This window comes from Staurois parvus, unplaced genomic scaffold (genome assembly GCF_062004578.1).
Source record: "Staurois parvus isolate SC_StPar_1 unplaced genomic scaffold, SC_StPar_1.0 ptg000902l, whole genome shotgun sequence".
Taxonomy (NCBI): domain Eukaryota; kingdom Metazoa; phylum Chordata; class Amphibia; order Anura; family Ranidae; genus Staurois; species Staurois parvus.
The window spans coordinates 912515-927853 of NW_028318698.1; the positions used below are offsets into that span (position 1 = coordinate 912515).

A 15339-nucleotide genomic window follows, 5' to 3' on the forward strand; every position below is an offset into this window, starting at 1 on the left:
GCACCCTCGGTGATCTCTGTGATCGTGGTGTCCTACGGGCACAGCTGATCACGTGATCAGGTAAAAGGTATGGTGCACAGGGAAGGTGATGGTTTTGGTGGGGGTGGGGGGCAATTACTGGAACCGATCCCCTGTATGGCTCTCTCTGCAGCAGCTGAAACTAAAGGGAGGGATAGTAAAAGAAGCCAACTTTCAGCTGCTGCAGAGAGCCATACAGGGGATCGGTTCCAGTAATTGCCCTCCCCAGTGTGCCGAGCTTCCCTGCCCACATCCAATTCACCCATCTGCCTGGGCCCCCCTGCTGGCCTGGGCCCCGTACAGCAGGACTGGTGGTACCCCCTTATCCATGGCCCTGAGTGCAGCTCCCAGCATCCTAGCAGCCAATGACCCAGACACACATCATCATTCATTGCTAGGACACTGGTGGCCAGGACTGGTGTGCCAGCAGCCTAGCAACCAAAAAGGGGAGGGGGGCGGAAAAAAAACACCGCCTCATGCGACAATTACCTAGGTACGTTCCTGATTGTGTCTGTGTATAATAAGATGTGTTTTGGTTGTGCAATTGTAGGCCATGTTTATAACAAGCAGGTAAATCCCGGCACATTAATGAGAAGGGAGTCATCCTCCACCGCTGGCCATCTGCTGCCATTACCCCCTCCCCCTCCTTCCCATTGCACTGGTCACATAATAGCCGCCCCAAGTGTGAGGAGCTAACGAGGATTTCTGCAAAAGAGGATTTGAGGCTGAAATTGTAATTTGCAGAATGGTGAATGTGGGATGAAATCACAGAGCGGACTAATCCTGGGCTCCAGCCTTCCCCGCAGTCTTACGCAGTTGTGCCGGCTCTTCGCAGGACTGAAAAGTCTGATTTTGATTTCACTGCATACTATGAGCTTCTCACTGTGTCTGTTAGATGCTGAAGCGTGTCCTCATTGCCTGGATGGAGGACGTCCAACATCATCTGGCCCCCTTACTCCCCAGTCTGACTGTCCCTGGTCTGCCTCTTTCATTCGTTGGATTTCAGTCCTTTCAATCATGGAGGCTCAGCATCACATGTGGGTGTTACCGCAATGTCTTTTTTTCAGGCAGCCATGTACAGCTCCCTGACAGTCTTTTCCACCAGCTACAGTCTGCCTGCGTTGCATAGAGAAGCACAGAGAGCCAGTGTTGATATCACTGGGTGTAAAATAATGTAGGGTGTGAAATCAAAAAAAATTTATTTAGGAACCGCACTAGCATGTTGATGAGAGGGAAGAGGAGGAACCCAGGAAGAGAAAATAAAGGCAGATTAAACTTCAGCTTTAAGTGTGACTCAATCATGGGGGTCCATGATGAGCCATTGATAAGATCAGCCATTGGGAAGAACCACTGAGCATAGGGGAGCACAAGGAGAGTGACACCCCCACAATTGTCAGTTTGGCCATAATCTATGCAAATTTGCCGTGTTGTCACCCCCCATCTCCTACACAGCATATGATTGAAAATTAGAAGGAGCTGGCCAGAATGTTTTCAGCAGAACAGCAGCTGCATCCAATCAGGTATTCTGACAGCCGCTGACAGGGTGGTGTAGTGGGAGAGACATCCATTTATGCTCTTTAGAGCCCATTCACACTTGTGCGACTTTGGGGTCCAAAGTCACATGACAAGTCGCACCCCATGTGTCCCAGTGAGAACTATAGATATCTGTGCAACTTCAAGTCGCTGCAACTTGAAAGTAGTTCCTGCACTACTTTGGTCCGGCTTTCATGTAGGGTCGCCACCTCATCCCTTTAAACCTGAACATGAATGACACAGGTTCTGAGGCTGATTTAATGCAGATAGGGCACTAGGTGAGTTTAATGACCACCATAACCAGCCCCAGAACCTGGGTCATTAATGTGTGTTGGGTTTAAAAGGATGAGGTGGCAACCCTACGTTCATGCGACTTGAGGGCCATAGACTTCAATGTAAACCCTCCAAAGTCACATGAAAGTTGCACTTGAATGTTATACAGCACAAGCAATCATCCTTGGTCAAAGCCAAATTTGCATCAAAGTCGCATCAAAGTCACTTTGAGTTGCAATGTAAAGTCGCAATGGAAATCGCACAAGTGTGAAAAGGAGCCTCCGCACGAATGGAGGAATCTGTTAGAGTCAAGGGCGGACTGAGTCTTTGGAAACTTGGGCACTGCCCGAGGGCCCGAGATCAGTAGGGGGCCCCATGAGATGCCTTTTTCGAGTTTGGGCAAAGACACAAACTTGCCCGGGGGCCCCATGAGTTGTCAGTCCGCCCCTGGTTAGAGTCCACTGGTGGTCATACACTGTTCAAAAATTTTTTTTTCCAATCAAATTCTTCTAAATTGATCTATAGTCTACAACCCATTCAGTCGATAAGCCACAGGCGGGGAGGTGGATTTCGATCAATAATTAAGATACGATTATAGCAGGCCATACATGGGTCGAATTCTGAATCATTTTTCGATCGAAAATCGAAAACATAGTTTGTTCTGTAATCCGATGGTGCCACCAATGGTTTCAGAAATTGGCATTTGTACACAAATTTTCCAGCATGCCCGATAAACAAAATGGGGAGGAACCACAAAAATCTGCAGGTGCCATTGCCCCACTAACAGAGCGAAAATCGGCCGATTATTCTTAGGTCCGATTTTCGAACGATAAATCGTTCGAAAATTGACTTATGTATGGCCGGCCTATAACAAATCACAAGTTATCAATGACATCCAGGGGTGGACTGACAACTCATGGGGCCCCCTACCAGGGGCGGACTGACAACTCATGGGGCCCCCTGGGCAATAGGGGATCATGGGCCCCCTGTGTCCTTGCCCAAACTCAAAAAAGCCTATGAAAAAGGTACCAGGGTCATCTCATGGGGCCCCCTACTGACCCCAGGCCCTCGGGCAGTGCCCGAGTTTCCAAATGGTCAGTCCGCCCCTGCCCCCTACTGACCCTGGGACCTTGTGCAATGCCCGAGGGCTCGATTGGTCAGTCTGCCCCTGATGACAACTGTTTTCACCATGTAATCTCCTAATTTGATCAATCGAAATACGATCAGATTAAGCAACACAATTTCTCTGTTCTGCTGATCCAAAACGATAATATTATGCCTTGGCTGGTCGACCTCGTTTGATCGACTTGAAATGGCATCTAAATCAATTGGAGATTGTTTGTAGATTTGATTGTTTTTGGTAATAAAATTGAACCGTGTATAGCCACTATGTGAGCGTTCACATCAAACTTCAGGCTGGAAGTTATCTAGGGTAGAGCAGCGTTTTGTGTCGCAGGCAGCGGGAGCGGTAAATATCTTCTTTAGAGACAGGACTTTTATATATGACTTTATTTTACAGAGTCACTTTGATTATTTGCTGTTCATATTTTCCTTGCTGATTGGGAATCTACATATAAACCATCCATACATCAGACAATCAGGCCTCTATGCATGTGATGTGAGATATGTGCCCTTTAAGAACGGGATGGCAATTCTTATTGATTCCTTCCAATTCTTACTGCAACGCTGCCAAATTTCCTGATCATTCTCAGCACGGAAGAAAACGTACGTAATCACTGCATAATATCCCACATGGAAGAAAAATATATTTGAAATATATTTTAAAAATATTCTTCCCAAATATATTGACATATATTTAAAATGCTACAATTTTGGCCGTATTCAATATATTAAAAAAAATAAAATAAATATATATATATATATATATATATATATATATATATATATATATATATATACACACACACACATACATATATACACACACTGTATGTTGAAATGCGTTTTTATTACAAAATATATGAAAAATATTTTTAAAAATACATTTCAAATATACTGTATGTCTTTAAAAATACAAATCTACATTTTTGGAATGCATTTACAAATAAATGTACAAATATATATTAAAAAAAATCTATTTTTAAATATATCCAGATTTTATTAATAGCAGAGCCATACAAGGCAGCTTACATAGTAAAGCCCACACACAGCACACAGTTATCCCTTTGATCGCCCCAGATGTTAACCCCTTCCTGCCCAGGGTCATTAGTACAGTGTCAGTGCTTTTTATTAGCACTGATCACTGCATTGGTGTCACTGGGAAGTCAGTGGCAGTTAGTCAGTGCCCCCCCCCCCAGTGTCAAAATGCCCACCGCAGTCCTACTATAAGTTGCTGATCGTCGCCATTACTAGTATAAAAAAAAATCCCAGTATATATACCGCCATTTGTAAACGCTATAACTTTCATGTACACCAATTCGTTTACACGTATTGGGATTTTTTTTAGCAAAGACATGTCACAGAACACATTTTGGCCTAAATTTATGATGAAAATTTATTTTTATGTTTTATAGCAAAAAATAAAAAATATATATTTTTTTTAAAATTGTCGGCCTTTTTTTGTTTATAGCACAAAAAATTAAAAACGCACAGGTGGTCAAATACCACCAAAAGAAAGCTCAATTTGTGGGAAAAAAAAGGACATAAATTTCATCTGGGTGCAGCGTTGCACGACCACACAATTGTCAGTTAAAGTAACTCAGCGCCATATCGCAAAAAAAATGGCCTGGTGTGGAAGGGGTGGGGGGGGGAAATCCTCTGGAGGGCAAGTGGTTAAAGTGGAATTTTTTTTCTTGCTGGGTAAAATAAAAATGCAAAATGCGGCAAAAACACACTACCATGCATTTCAGCAGCTTCTCTATTGAACTCTTTTAAAAGCAAAAAAAGCTGTGTTTTTGCTACAACAAAGTCCCTGAACCTGTCCAAAAATTCAGCAGATCAAAAAGCATAGATGTGAACGTGTCCCATAGGAAACCATGTTAAATGGACTGCAGTGCGTTTCTGCAAAAAGCTTTAAAAAACGCACTGGTGTGAACGGAGCCTTAGTCCTGCAGACATAAAGGGGAACTCTAATTAGAAAACCAGCTTAGACAGGAAGTCATATATACGTTTAATGCAAAGTTATGCATTCGTGTCTGCTACTGTGTGAGGCACAGACTCTGGGAGAAAGTATTAAAGTATAGAGTAGAGTTTTGGATAGAGTTGTGATGGATTAGAACCCCTGTCCAGTCTTTATTACTGTCTGTGCCCCCATTAGGGAGAGTCACCCTCTCTATATATTCTGCTTACCGTTATCACCAAAATGTAATTATTTATTTCAGGTACTTATATAGCGCCGTCACTTTACGCAGCGCTTTACATATATATTGTACATTCACATCAGTCCCTAACCCTCAAGGGGCGTACAATCTAAGGTCCCTAACTCACATTCATACATACACATACTAGGGCCAATTTAGACAGGATCCAATTCACCTCCCAGCATGTCTTTGGAGTGTGGGAGGAAACCAGAGTACCCGGTGGAAACACACGCAGGCACAGGGAGAACATGCAAACTCCAGGCAGGTGGTGCCGTGGCTGGGATTCGAACCAACGACCCTAGTACTGCCTGGCGGAAGTGCTAACCATTTAGCCACTGTGCTGCCCACAGTGAGCAAAATGAAAGAAAATCCTGAATATTGAGTAGTCACCAGAACAGGAATAGAGAGGGAATCTGCCAATGGGGACACTAGTTCTGGTGACAATCAGGGATTCCCTAAATTCCTGTTGTGGCTATGGGACAGAAAGTGAAGGGAAATTCCCCAATAAGACAGAGAGATAGAAAAAAAAAATCTGAGAGAGGTTATAACCCTCCCTTACACCCCGGTCGCACTGAGTGTGACTTGCCATGCAATTTGCCATGCGAGTTGCAAATCACATGGAAAGTCCCACCCTATTGTCCACAATTAAAGTGGTCATATCGGTGCGACTCCGACTTGATCGGAGACGCACCGATTTCTTAAGTAGTGCATGCACTACTTCAGGTGGAACTTCCATAGACATCTGTGTCTTAAAAGCCGCAGATATCTTATAAGTCACACGTCAAGTTGGAATGACATCAGACTTTGAAATCATGCCACTTCCAGTGGCTTCCAGTAAAGTGGCACGATTTCAAAGTCGGATCGGTGTGACCGTGGACTTAGGGATCGTTATGGCTTGGTCCACAACACTGCGGGTTTTTTACTGCTTTTTGCAGAAATGCACTACAGTCCATTTAACATGGTTTCCTATAGAACATGTTCACATATATGCTTTTTTTGAGCTGCTGTTTTTGGAAAGGGTCAGGGACTTTTAAAAGCGTTTTGCTACAATAGAGTTCAATGACACACATGTACTGCGTTTGTGCCACGTTTTGCATTTTTTTTATGCCCAGCAACAAAAACATTTCCCCTTTAACAAAAAAAAAAAAAAAGCCTGCAAAAAAAAAAAACAACAACCGCAAAACGTGGTAAAAAAGAAGCAAAAACACGTGCAAAAAAATGCATTGGTGTGAACTGAGCCTTACACTATCTTCAAAACATGGCATTGGATGCGCTTTTTTAAAGCACTCTGAACGCCTGTCATTAAAAAAAAAAAGGTTAGCTTACAGTCCTGTTCACACATTGCGTTTGCTTTGCTTCAAAAATTATACTCCATGTCGCTTTAGTGGTGCTTCAAAGCCTCTATAGAAGTTCATGAAAAAGCTTGCTTACAGCACCTGCAGCTTTTGAGAGGCTTTTATTCAGCTTTAGCTTTCCGTTGTCTTGGAGTTATTGCAGGTATGAGATATCAACACACAGGGCATGTGCCAAGCTCCTGTAGCACCATCTAGTGTGCTACTAGAATAGTGTAGAGCAGGGGCGGACTGACAACTCATGGGGCCCCCGGGCAATAGGGGATCATGGGGCCCCTGCGTCCTTGCCCAAACTCAAAAAAGCCTATGAAAAAGGTACCAGGGGAATCTCATGGGGCCCCCTACTAACCCCAGGCCCTTGGGCAGTGCCCGAGTTTCCAAATGGTCAGTCCTCCCCTGGTGTAGAGAATTATAGGCAAAATCATTGTGGGGACTCATGGTAGTTGTGTGAGTCATGTGACTGAGATCAAGTTATTGCAGGTCAGCTGGATGACTCAACAGGTTGTGGCTCTCTCGCCTCCTCCTGACTCTGGAGGACCATAGCACCTTCCGTAAGTCGGTAAGAAGAAAGGGGTGGTGGCCTAATCTGCATATTCATGAAGTGTTTGGCCATTTCCAGGTTTGGAGGCCCTGGTAGAGTGATGGATTGGCCTATAAATATGGGAAAGTCAGGCTGACATGGGAGTCTGTTGGAAGATGCAGTGCTGAGGAGTGCCGGGGGGGGGGGGGTCTTTGGGCTTAGGCTGGCTCCAGAGGACACATTCTGCGGAGAGGCGCAGTTGGGATCAGGCCTGGAGCAGCAGGGAGCAAAGAGGACAGTGTGAGTACAGCAGCACACTTGGGGTCTATAAGGGGAAAGACTGCCTCACGTAGCAAGCTTTTCAAGGACAACATTGAGCTTGCTCCTTTATCCTTGTACTGGGAGATCATCTGAGAAGCCAGGAGGGCTGGTAGTGCTTGCAGGCTGTGGAGCTGGGGAGCAGCTCTACAGGGGGAGAGAAGACGTCTCTGTATATAGCTATGAGAAGTAAAGTGATTTTTGAGAGGCTGTTAGTTCCTCTCCCGTAAAGGGCAGCTGCTGCTGATCCACAACGACTCACGGCTTTCAGGAAAAGAACAGTCCAGGATCTGATTTTGTACATCAGAAAGAACTGTCCCACTTCCATTGTTTCAAGCCAAATTGGGCATCCCAATTCCATAATTCCTATTACCCTATCCAAGTTGAATTCACCTAATAAAACAACAAAACTAAGCTCATGGATTTGTCACTGTCTTTGGATGCAAGTCTGTGTGAAGAATACACATTGCCTGGCTGTATGGAGGGAAGATTAGGGATACCCATAACACATCGGCCCTTACGAGGGTAGCGCTACACTCTTTTAAAACTTCAAAAAAGCATCATCGAAGCATCGTAGAAGCATCAAAAAAAAAATAAAATCACGTTGAAGCAGTTGACGCTTTAATGTGTGTTGAAGTCGAAGCAAGTGTAAAGTCCTTACTTTATCCAAAATAAAAAAAAAAAAATTAAGAAACCCTTGGCCTTTAATTCTACTTTAACCTTCCCTGGTGGTATTCCCAAGTGTAGCTCGGGGTTAACTTTCAGTACCAGAAGCGGTAACCCCGAGCTACACTTGGGAATACATTGCAGCGTTGCTCTAGGGTCCCTCCAGCACTTACCTTGTCCTGCGCTCCCGCGATGTCCCCCCTGCAGCGTCCCTGGCCATCTCCTCTGGCTGATGCTAGCATCTGTCTTCCAGGTTCCATTCCCTGCGAGCGTCGGGACGTACGGGGTACAGAACCGGCGGGAAATTCAAAAATGTAAAAATGTGACATTCACTCAATACACTAAAAATCTGATAGTATAACATTACTGTATCAAAGCATTTCACATACATTTTGTCCCTAGTGCTTTGTCCTGTGCCCTGCCTGCATTTTTACTGTTCTTTCTGCCTGGAAACTGAAAAATGAACATGGCGTCCAAAAAGCGTCCCTTTAGATCAAAAGCGGTTTTAGACCAGCTAGAGAACAGCGATAGTAAATTAGAACCACTTGCAGAATTGAGCGATAGTGATTCGTGGGGAAATTCGTCATCAGACACTGAAAGCGATTTTGCGACAAAGCTCAGTGATGTGCGAACTTGGCGCTCTATTTCAAATTTCAGTGTTTTTGGTTTGATTACATTATTGAATAAAATTTATTATTATATTTTATGATTATATTCCAATTTATGATTTCGTGTTTCAAATTTTATCATACCCGGGATGTTTACTAGACTCTTGTTTGGACAGATTTCAGTGAGTTATTCCTAAGAATTACAGGCCTACAATAAAAAAAACAACATATCTCCATTGAAAACAATGTACTGCTTTGAGCACAGAAATACTGACATAATCAGACCACTAGGGAGGTTAAAGTGGACCTTCACCCTGAAAGGAATTGTGCATGTACCTGGCTCCAGCCCCCTCCCTCTACTGCAAATTGATATTATTTTTTTTTGCTTTTCTTTTGTGCCATTTTCCTCCTTTCATGCCTTTAAGCAATCATGAAGTTGCATAAGCATGCACAGATGTGCTGAAGGGCTCTGTTGGGTCTTCGGGACCTGGCAGAGACCTCTGAAACATCTGTGCATGTGTGGGTTTACACGTGTCCATGAGGAGTAGTTAAAGAGTTCCAGGAACCTTTTTCTGTGCATGTACAACTCGGCATGTGCGAAAATGCACTGCAGAGCCAGTTCCCGAAAGCCAGGCAGAGTGCTTCAGCACATCTGTGCACACATGTGTAGGACAAATCAAACATGGAAGCAATGGTGAACTGGCTGAACCATGATCAAGGGGGTTGAAGTTCCTCTTAAAGTTTTGGGCCTGTAATGGGAAATAAAGGACAGGTGGGGTGGATAGGTTAATAAAAGACTTGCAGAGGGGTCTGGGGGCAAGGGTGTTGGAACACTCTAGGAAAGGTAGGGATGGGATTTAGGGGCTCTATTGATGTTTGCTGTACTTGTCAGGAATGGACTTGCCAATAACGGTGGGACTCACCTGCCTTGTGGGCTGCAGTACCAGGGCTGGCCAGCGGGTGCTCTCAGCAATTAGAGACTCACCCCTGCAGTCAGCCAAAACACCTGAAGCTGATTGCAGGGGTTGTATTTAAGGAATGGCCAGACTCACAGTCAGGGCCTTGGTGTGTGTTTTTCCATGGGCCCCTGTATCTTGTAACCTGCATTCCTGTTCCTGTTTCTGCCTGACTTGTTGCCGACCCTGCCTGATCCTGACCTCTGCTGACTTCTCCTGTTTGATCCCTGGCTTGTGACCCTGACCATTCTCTCCGCCTGCTCCTCCTGTACCTACCTGCCCGATAGTTATCGACCCGGCCTGCCTGAATACGTTGTGCTCTATATGTGTATGTACCTGTGTATCTATATCAGTTTAGGTTTGGGTTTGTTTCACCTTGTTGTATGTATTTGTGTTAGCTTGGGGTTTGGTGCACTGCGTTTATATTTGTATTGTTAGTCTCAATAAATTATATTATTTACTATATCTGAAGCCTACGTTTCCCTGTGTCAGTCCACACACTTCTGGTCACACCCGCATCTCTGACAGTACTTTCCCATGCTCTTTGTTGTCCATGGTACATGGTCATGGTATGGTATATGGTAAATGGCCATGGTATATTCACATTTTCTTCTCTCCATTTTGTTTCCAGCGAGGGGGCTCAGCACACAATTGCAGTAAGTTGAGGGTGGGTCAAGTCATCCTAGAAGTCAATGGGATCTCCCTTCAAGATAAAGAACACCGAGAGGCTGCCAGGATCATCGCCGAAGCCTTCAAGACCAAAGAGAAGGATTATATGGACTTTCTGGTCACAGAGTTTAATGTGTCGCTATAGTGGCCATCTATGGAGCCCATGTCAACGTATAACCCAGCCAGGGGTCAGTGCCACGAGAAACAAGTACTACATGCTACTTTGTATACTGTGTAGCTGCCATCTGTGTGCTCTTGCTACATATGTGCTCCCTCCGTCAGCCTTGTGGCTTATGTACTCCTTGTTTATGGTAAGTATGATATCATGCTGGAGCTGGGACTGGAATAAAGGAGAGGTCAGTAGTTAAAAACATACTAAGGACACCTTAACATAGAACCAGACAGTATTCATACTGACCACACTGGAAGGTAGGTCAAGTCAGTGCTGAGACCTTTTGTCTGATGTCAAGGTAGATCCAACATTTGCCCAAGTTTGGGCATTTAAATCTTGACTTGAACACATTTGCTCCCCAGTATTATTTTGATGAATGGATCATACGGAGACTTTCAAGCACGCTTGAAAAATCTCTGCTGCAGATGTAGGCGACTTTCTGTGCTTAGAAGAGGTCATGTTTGCATGGTCAGACAGTGCACTATGCAATTATAACTAGAAAAGTCAGGATCAGTCACATTATTGGTATGGGTGGACACCAGTTGGCTGAATCAACCACTGGCCTCCTAAATCTCTCAGAGAAACCAGCAGGTAAAGAAAAAAACTTTAATTGAGTTTTGGCTCTACCACACCAGTCATGATAGTCTCATTCTTCCAGCTGCATTTTCTGTAGCCAAAATTAATTAAAAATTGACTGGTGGGCTTAAAGCTTAACCCTAGGCAAACAGATATGAAAGCGCCTTTATCTTGCAAAGGATTTTTATTTTTGTCCACATAGTCCTGAGATTTCCACAGCCCAATCACATAGCACAGTCAGAGAGATGACACCACTTACAGGTATACACAGGTGTCTTCTATCTTCCTCTCGCCACCCCTCAGCCTTCTTATGGGACAATGAAAGAGCAACAGCAGGCTGATGAGTTCCTCTCTCTGTTCACTCTGCTCTCTCCTCCTTTTAGCAATTTTTTGGCAGCCTGTTGGCATGAAGCACAACTGATTGGCTCCCAATCCCATCCCCTACTTCCAGTCTGAATGGTGTTGTAGTGGAAATTGCTGAAAATCAAGTGAAAGTTCAGCTTTATTCATCTATTTTCTCTTTATAAGTCTTGTTGACACCAGCAGTAAGATTTCCTCAACAACAGGTCCATGCCCCCAATTGAGGTGGCATGTCAAGATGGATTCATGGTGGCATCCTGAGGTCATGCCGTGCACTTCATCCTCAGTGTATGTACAGCCCCTTGACCACACAGTGCTAATGGTTGTTATGATGTAGGTGGTTGCATGTACCATACCATCCAATGATGCTGTGCAGCCTGGCCGCATGCATCCTAGCAGCAAATAATGATGCTGTGCAGCCTGGTCACCGATATCCTAGCAACCAATGATGCTGTGCAGCCTGGCAATTGATGTCCTAGTAGCCAATGACACTGTGTGGCCCAGCCTCTTGCATACCAGCAGCTATGCTGATGCTATGCTTCATTCTCTAGATGCTTCATTCAGCATAATGTCAAGTCAATGTAAAAAAACTGAGAACTTGAGACTTCACTGGTAGAAATCAGTACAGGCACGAGGAACTCATAGGACAGGAGATAGGTGGAACTCATAGGACAGGCAAGCAGAGGCTCTTGGAGGAGTTCACGGGTCAGGAAACAGGAGGAGCTCGTAGGACAGACTGGAGGAACTCCTAGGATAAGAGGAATTTGTAGGATAGGAGAAACTCATTAGATAGAAGATAGGAGGAACTCACAGGATAGGAGGGAAGAGAAGCTCATAGTATAGGAGACAAGAGGAACTCATGTGCAGAGGTATCCCTGCTGGGATCCCTGAGAGGCATAAGGAGCTGGTGGTGGATTCCATCAACTGGCTTCAATCCAAAACAAAAATAAAGCCTTGGTTGGATGGACAGATCCTTTAAATAAGTTATTAGGAGCCACAAACATATACAGGAGACATATGAACAAATGCCGATTATGCGCTAAAACCAATAGAAACTAGTGGAGAATTTAGGTCAGCTTTTAGACAACATAACCAATTCCATTTCCACTCCACTGCTCTGTGCCTGAACCTCACTAGCTCATTATGGAGAAGAGCAATTCCCACTCCATCCTGCTACAGTGTGTGAGTGATGTGCAGCCCTGGTTGCGACCTTTCATGTACAATGTATGTAATTACAGAGCTTGTCACTTTACTTTTTCAATAAACCTTGTATGAGAGAAACACTTGAATGCTAAAACTGCTTATTAAATGAATAGAGACAAACTGTTTGCAGAGTGATGCGTGCTGCATTGTGTATAATATCTACACAAAAACCATGCAGACCAGTGAGGCCCTAATACAGCTCAGAGTGTTGAAGAGCACAAATCATTGTAATCTAGTACTTGAGAGTGCATTGGTTGGATGGTCTACATTAGGGGTTTTCAACCTTATTGTGACCAAGACCCACTAAATTCTTCCAAAACCTTCCATGCCAAAGAAAAAAAATATATACTCACACATTAAAAGCATTGTAATACAAAATAAGTGTTTAAATGCTGTAGGGCTCTTGTTTGGGCTAGATGTCACTGTGGGAGAGAAGGAGGTTCTGGAGGGGGTTAGGGGACTCTGTAGCAGATTTACTGGCCTCATAGGAGATGAGGTTGGTGGAATCTTTGGAGAGGGCTGGGGTCTCTAGGAGGTTGGGAACTTTTCAGGGGCACTGTGGGAGACTTGGGGGTGCTTTGGGTGCTCGGGGGAACTATGGGAGGACAGGTGGTAGTGTGAGACACTGTTGTAGGCTGAGAGCACTATGGGGGGCTGGAGGCTCTGCAGTAAGTTGTGAGAGAGTACTGTGGGAGGGTGGAGAACGCTGTGGGAGGATAGAGGGTACTGTGGGAGGTTGGGGGCACTGTGGGAGAATAAAGAGTGCTGTGAGAGGTTGGGGGGCACTGCGGAAGCGTGGAGGGCACTGTGGGAAAGCTGGGGGTGGCACTGTGGGCGACAGAGGGCACTGTGATCCACTATGGAAGATTAAGTGGCTTTATGAAAGCAGGGAAGAGAGAATGGGATTGGCTGATACAGACAGAATTAAAAAAAAAAAAAAATATATATATATATATATATATACACATATATATATATATACACACACACACTTACATAGCAGTAATATAGGTGGAATGCACAACGGTGATCAATCACAGTGCATAGCAATCAAGCCCTCCCAAAGGCCATATATAGAAAAAAGAAAATTGGATTGATCATACAAAAGAGTGATCCAAAAAAAAAAAATGGACAAAGCTATACATCATAGTGTTCAACAAACAGTTTCGTTTTGTTATGTTAACGCCCTTCTTCACATCAGAACGCGTATTGAAATACAAATACTACTTTGATCAATATATACATACATCATAATTGGTTCTTGGTTTTTCCTTAATGTATACATGTGCTTTTTATAATAGGTATTTATGTCTACATTCAACATCTTTAATATGGGGACGTTTCTTCCTGACAGAATTTTCACTCTTAAACCACCACATTTATTAGATGTTCATATGATGTGCATTCAATTTGTGGTTAATTATATAAGTGATTTCAACTATGATGTATGTAGCATTTTGTATTTCAATATGTGTTCTGATGTGAAGAAGGGCGTTAACATAATAGCACGAAACGGTTTGTTGAACACTATGATGTATGGCTTTGTCCATTTTTTGGATCACTCTTTTGTATGGTGCTTTTTCAACAATAAAAGTTTTTTATGTGCAGCAATCCAATTCTCTTTTTTTTTTCTTTTTTTGTTTACACATACTATATATATATAATTTTTTTGTCTATTGTTCTGTGTATATGTATTCTATATAAAGGATATAGACAGTCATAATGCACTGTGAAATCATATTTTGCGTCAAGAACACTTATCCTTGACAAAAATATGTTGGGAGCCATTATGTAGCACCACGTTTATCAGTGAATAAGACCTTACTGAAAAACAAATCCTATGCTTATTTTTTTCTGCAATGTATCTATTTCAAAGCAGTGAATACTGAAATGTTAAAGCAGAACACGCACAGCCCAAATTTTTAATCTGAGCCATGCGCGGCCCTGCCAACACATCTGGCTTGGCAAACTTCATTTGAGAAATTGAAGGAGCCGGGTCAAGAAAAGTCAGCAGAAGCATGACTGCAGCCAACGAGATGTAGTCACAGTTCAAGTGTTCTGACAGCCACAGGTGCTGTGGCTGTCAGAATACAAAAAAATTCAGTAGGTGAGATTCTTCCATCTGTGCGGTTTAGCAGCATGGTTGGGGGATTCTGAGGATTTCTGTGTATAGAAAGCATAAGACTTACAAAGGAAGAAAAGTCCTGACTATCCACTTGAAGACCAAGCCTTTTCTGACACTTTTTGTTTACATGTAAAAATCTGTATTTTTTGCTAAACATTTCATATATACAGTGGGGCAAAAAAGTATTTAGTCAGCCACCAATTGTGCAAGTTCTCCCACTTAAAAAGATGAGAGAGGCCTGTAATTGGCATCATAGGTAGACCTCAACTATGAGAGACAAAATGAGAAAAAAAATCCAGACAATCACATTGGCTGATTTGGAAAAAATTTATTTGCAAATTATGGTGGAAAATAAGTATTTGGTCACCTACAAACAAGCAAGATTTCTGGCTCTCACAGACCTGTACCTTCTTCTTTAAGAGGCTCCTCTGTCCTGCACTCATTACCTGTATCAATGGCACCTGTGTGAACTTGTTATCAGTATAAAAGACACCTGTCCACAACCTCAAACAGTCACACTCCAAACTCCACCATGGTGACGACCAAAGAGCTGTCGAAGGATACCAGAAACAAAATTGTAGGCCTGCACCAGGCTGGGAAGACTGAATCTGCAATAGGCAAGCAGCTTGGTGTGAACAAATCAACTGTGGGAGCAATAATTAGAAAATGG

The 15339-nt window shown here is 43.5% G+C and overlaps 1 protein-coding gene across 8 annotated transcripts in view; it reads left to right on the forward strand.

Annotated features, from left to right (window-relative positions):
- The window catches only part of WHRN (whirlin), a 253906-nt gene extending 241284 nt beyond the window's left edge, over positions 1-12622 (forward strand). For all 8 annotated transcript variants that reach the window (XM_089656385.1, XM_089656383.1, XM_089656380.1 and 5 more), the window contains one exon: positions 10196-12622. In XM_089656385.1, the coding sequence (XP_089512511.1) occupies positions 10196-10378 (183 nt within the window). In that variant the 3' untranslated portion in view covers positions 10379-12622. The remainder of the gene's footprint in view (positions 1-10195) is intronic.
- The last annotated feature ends 2717 nt before the right edge of the window (positions 12623-15339 follow it).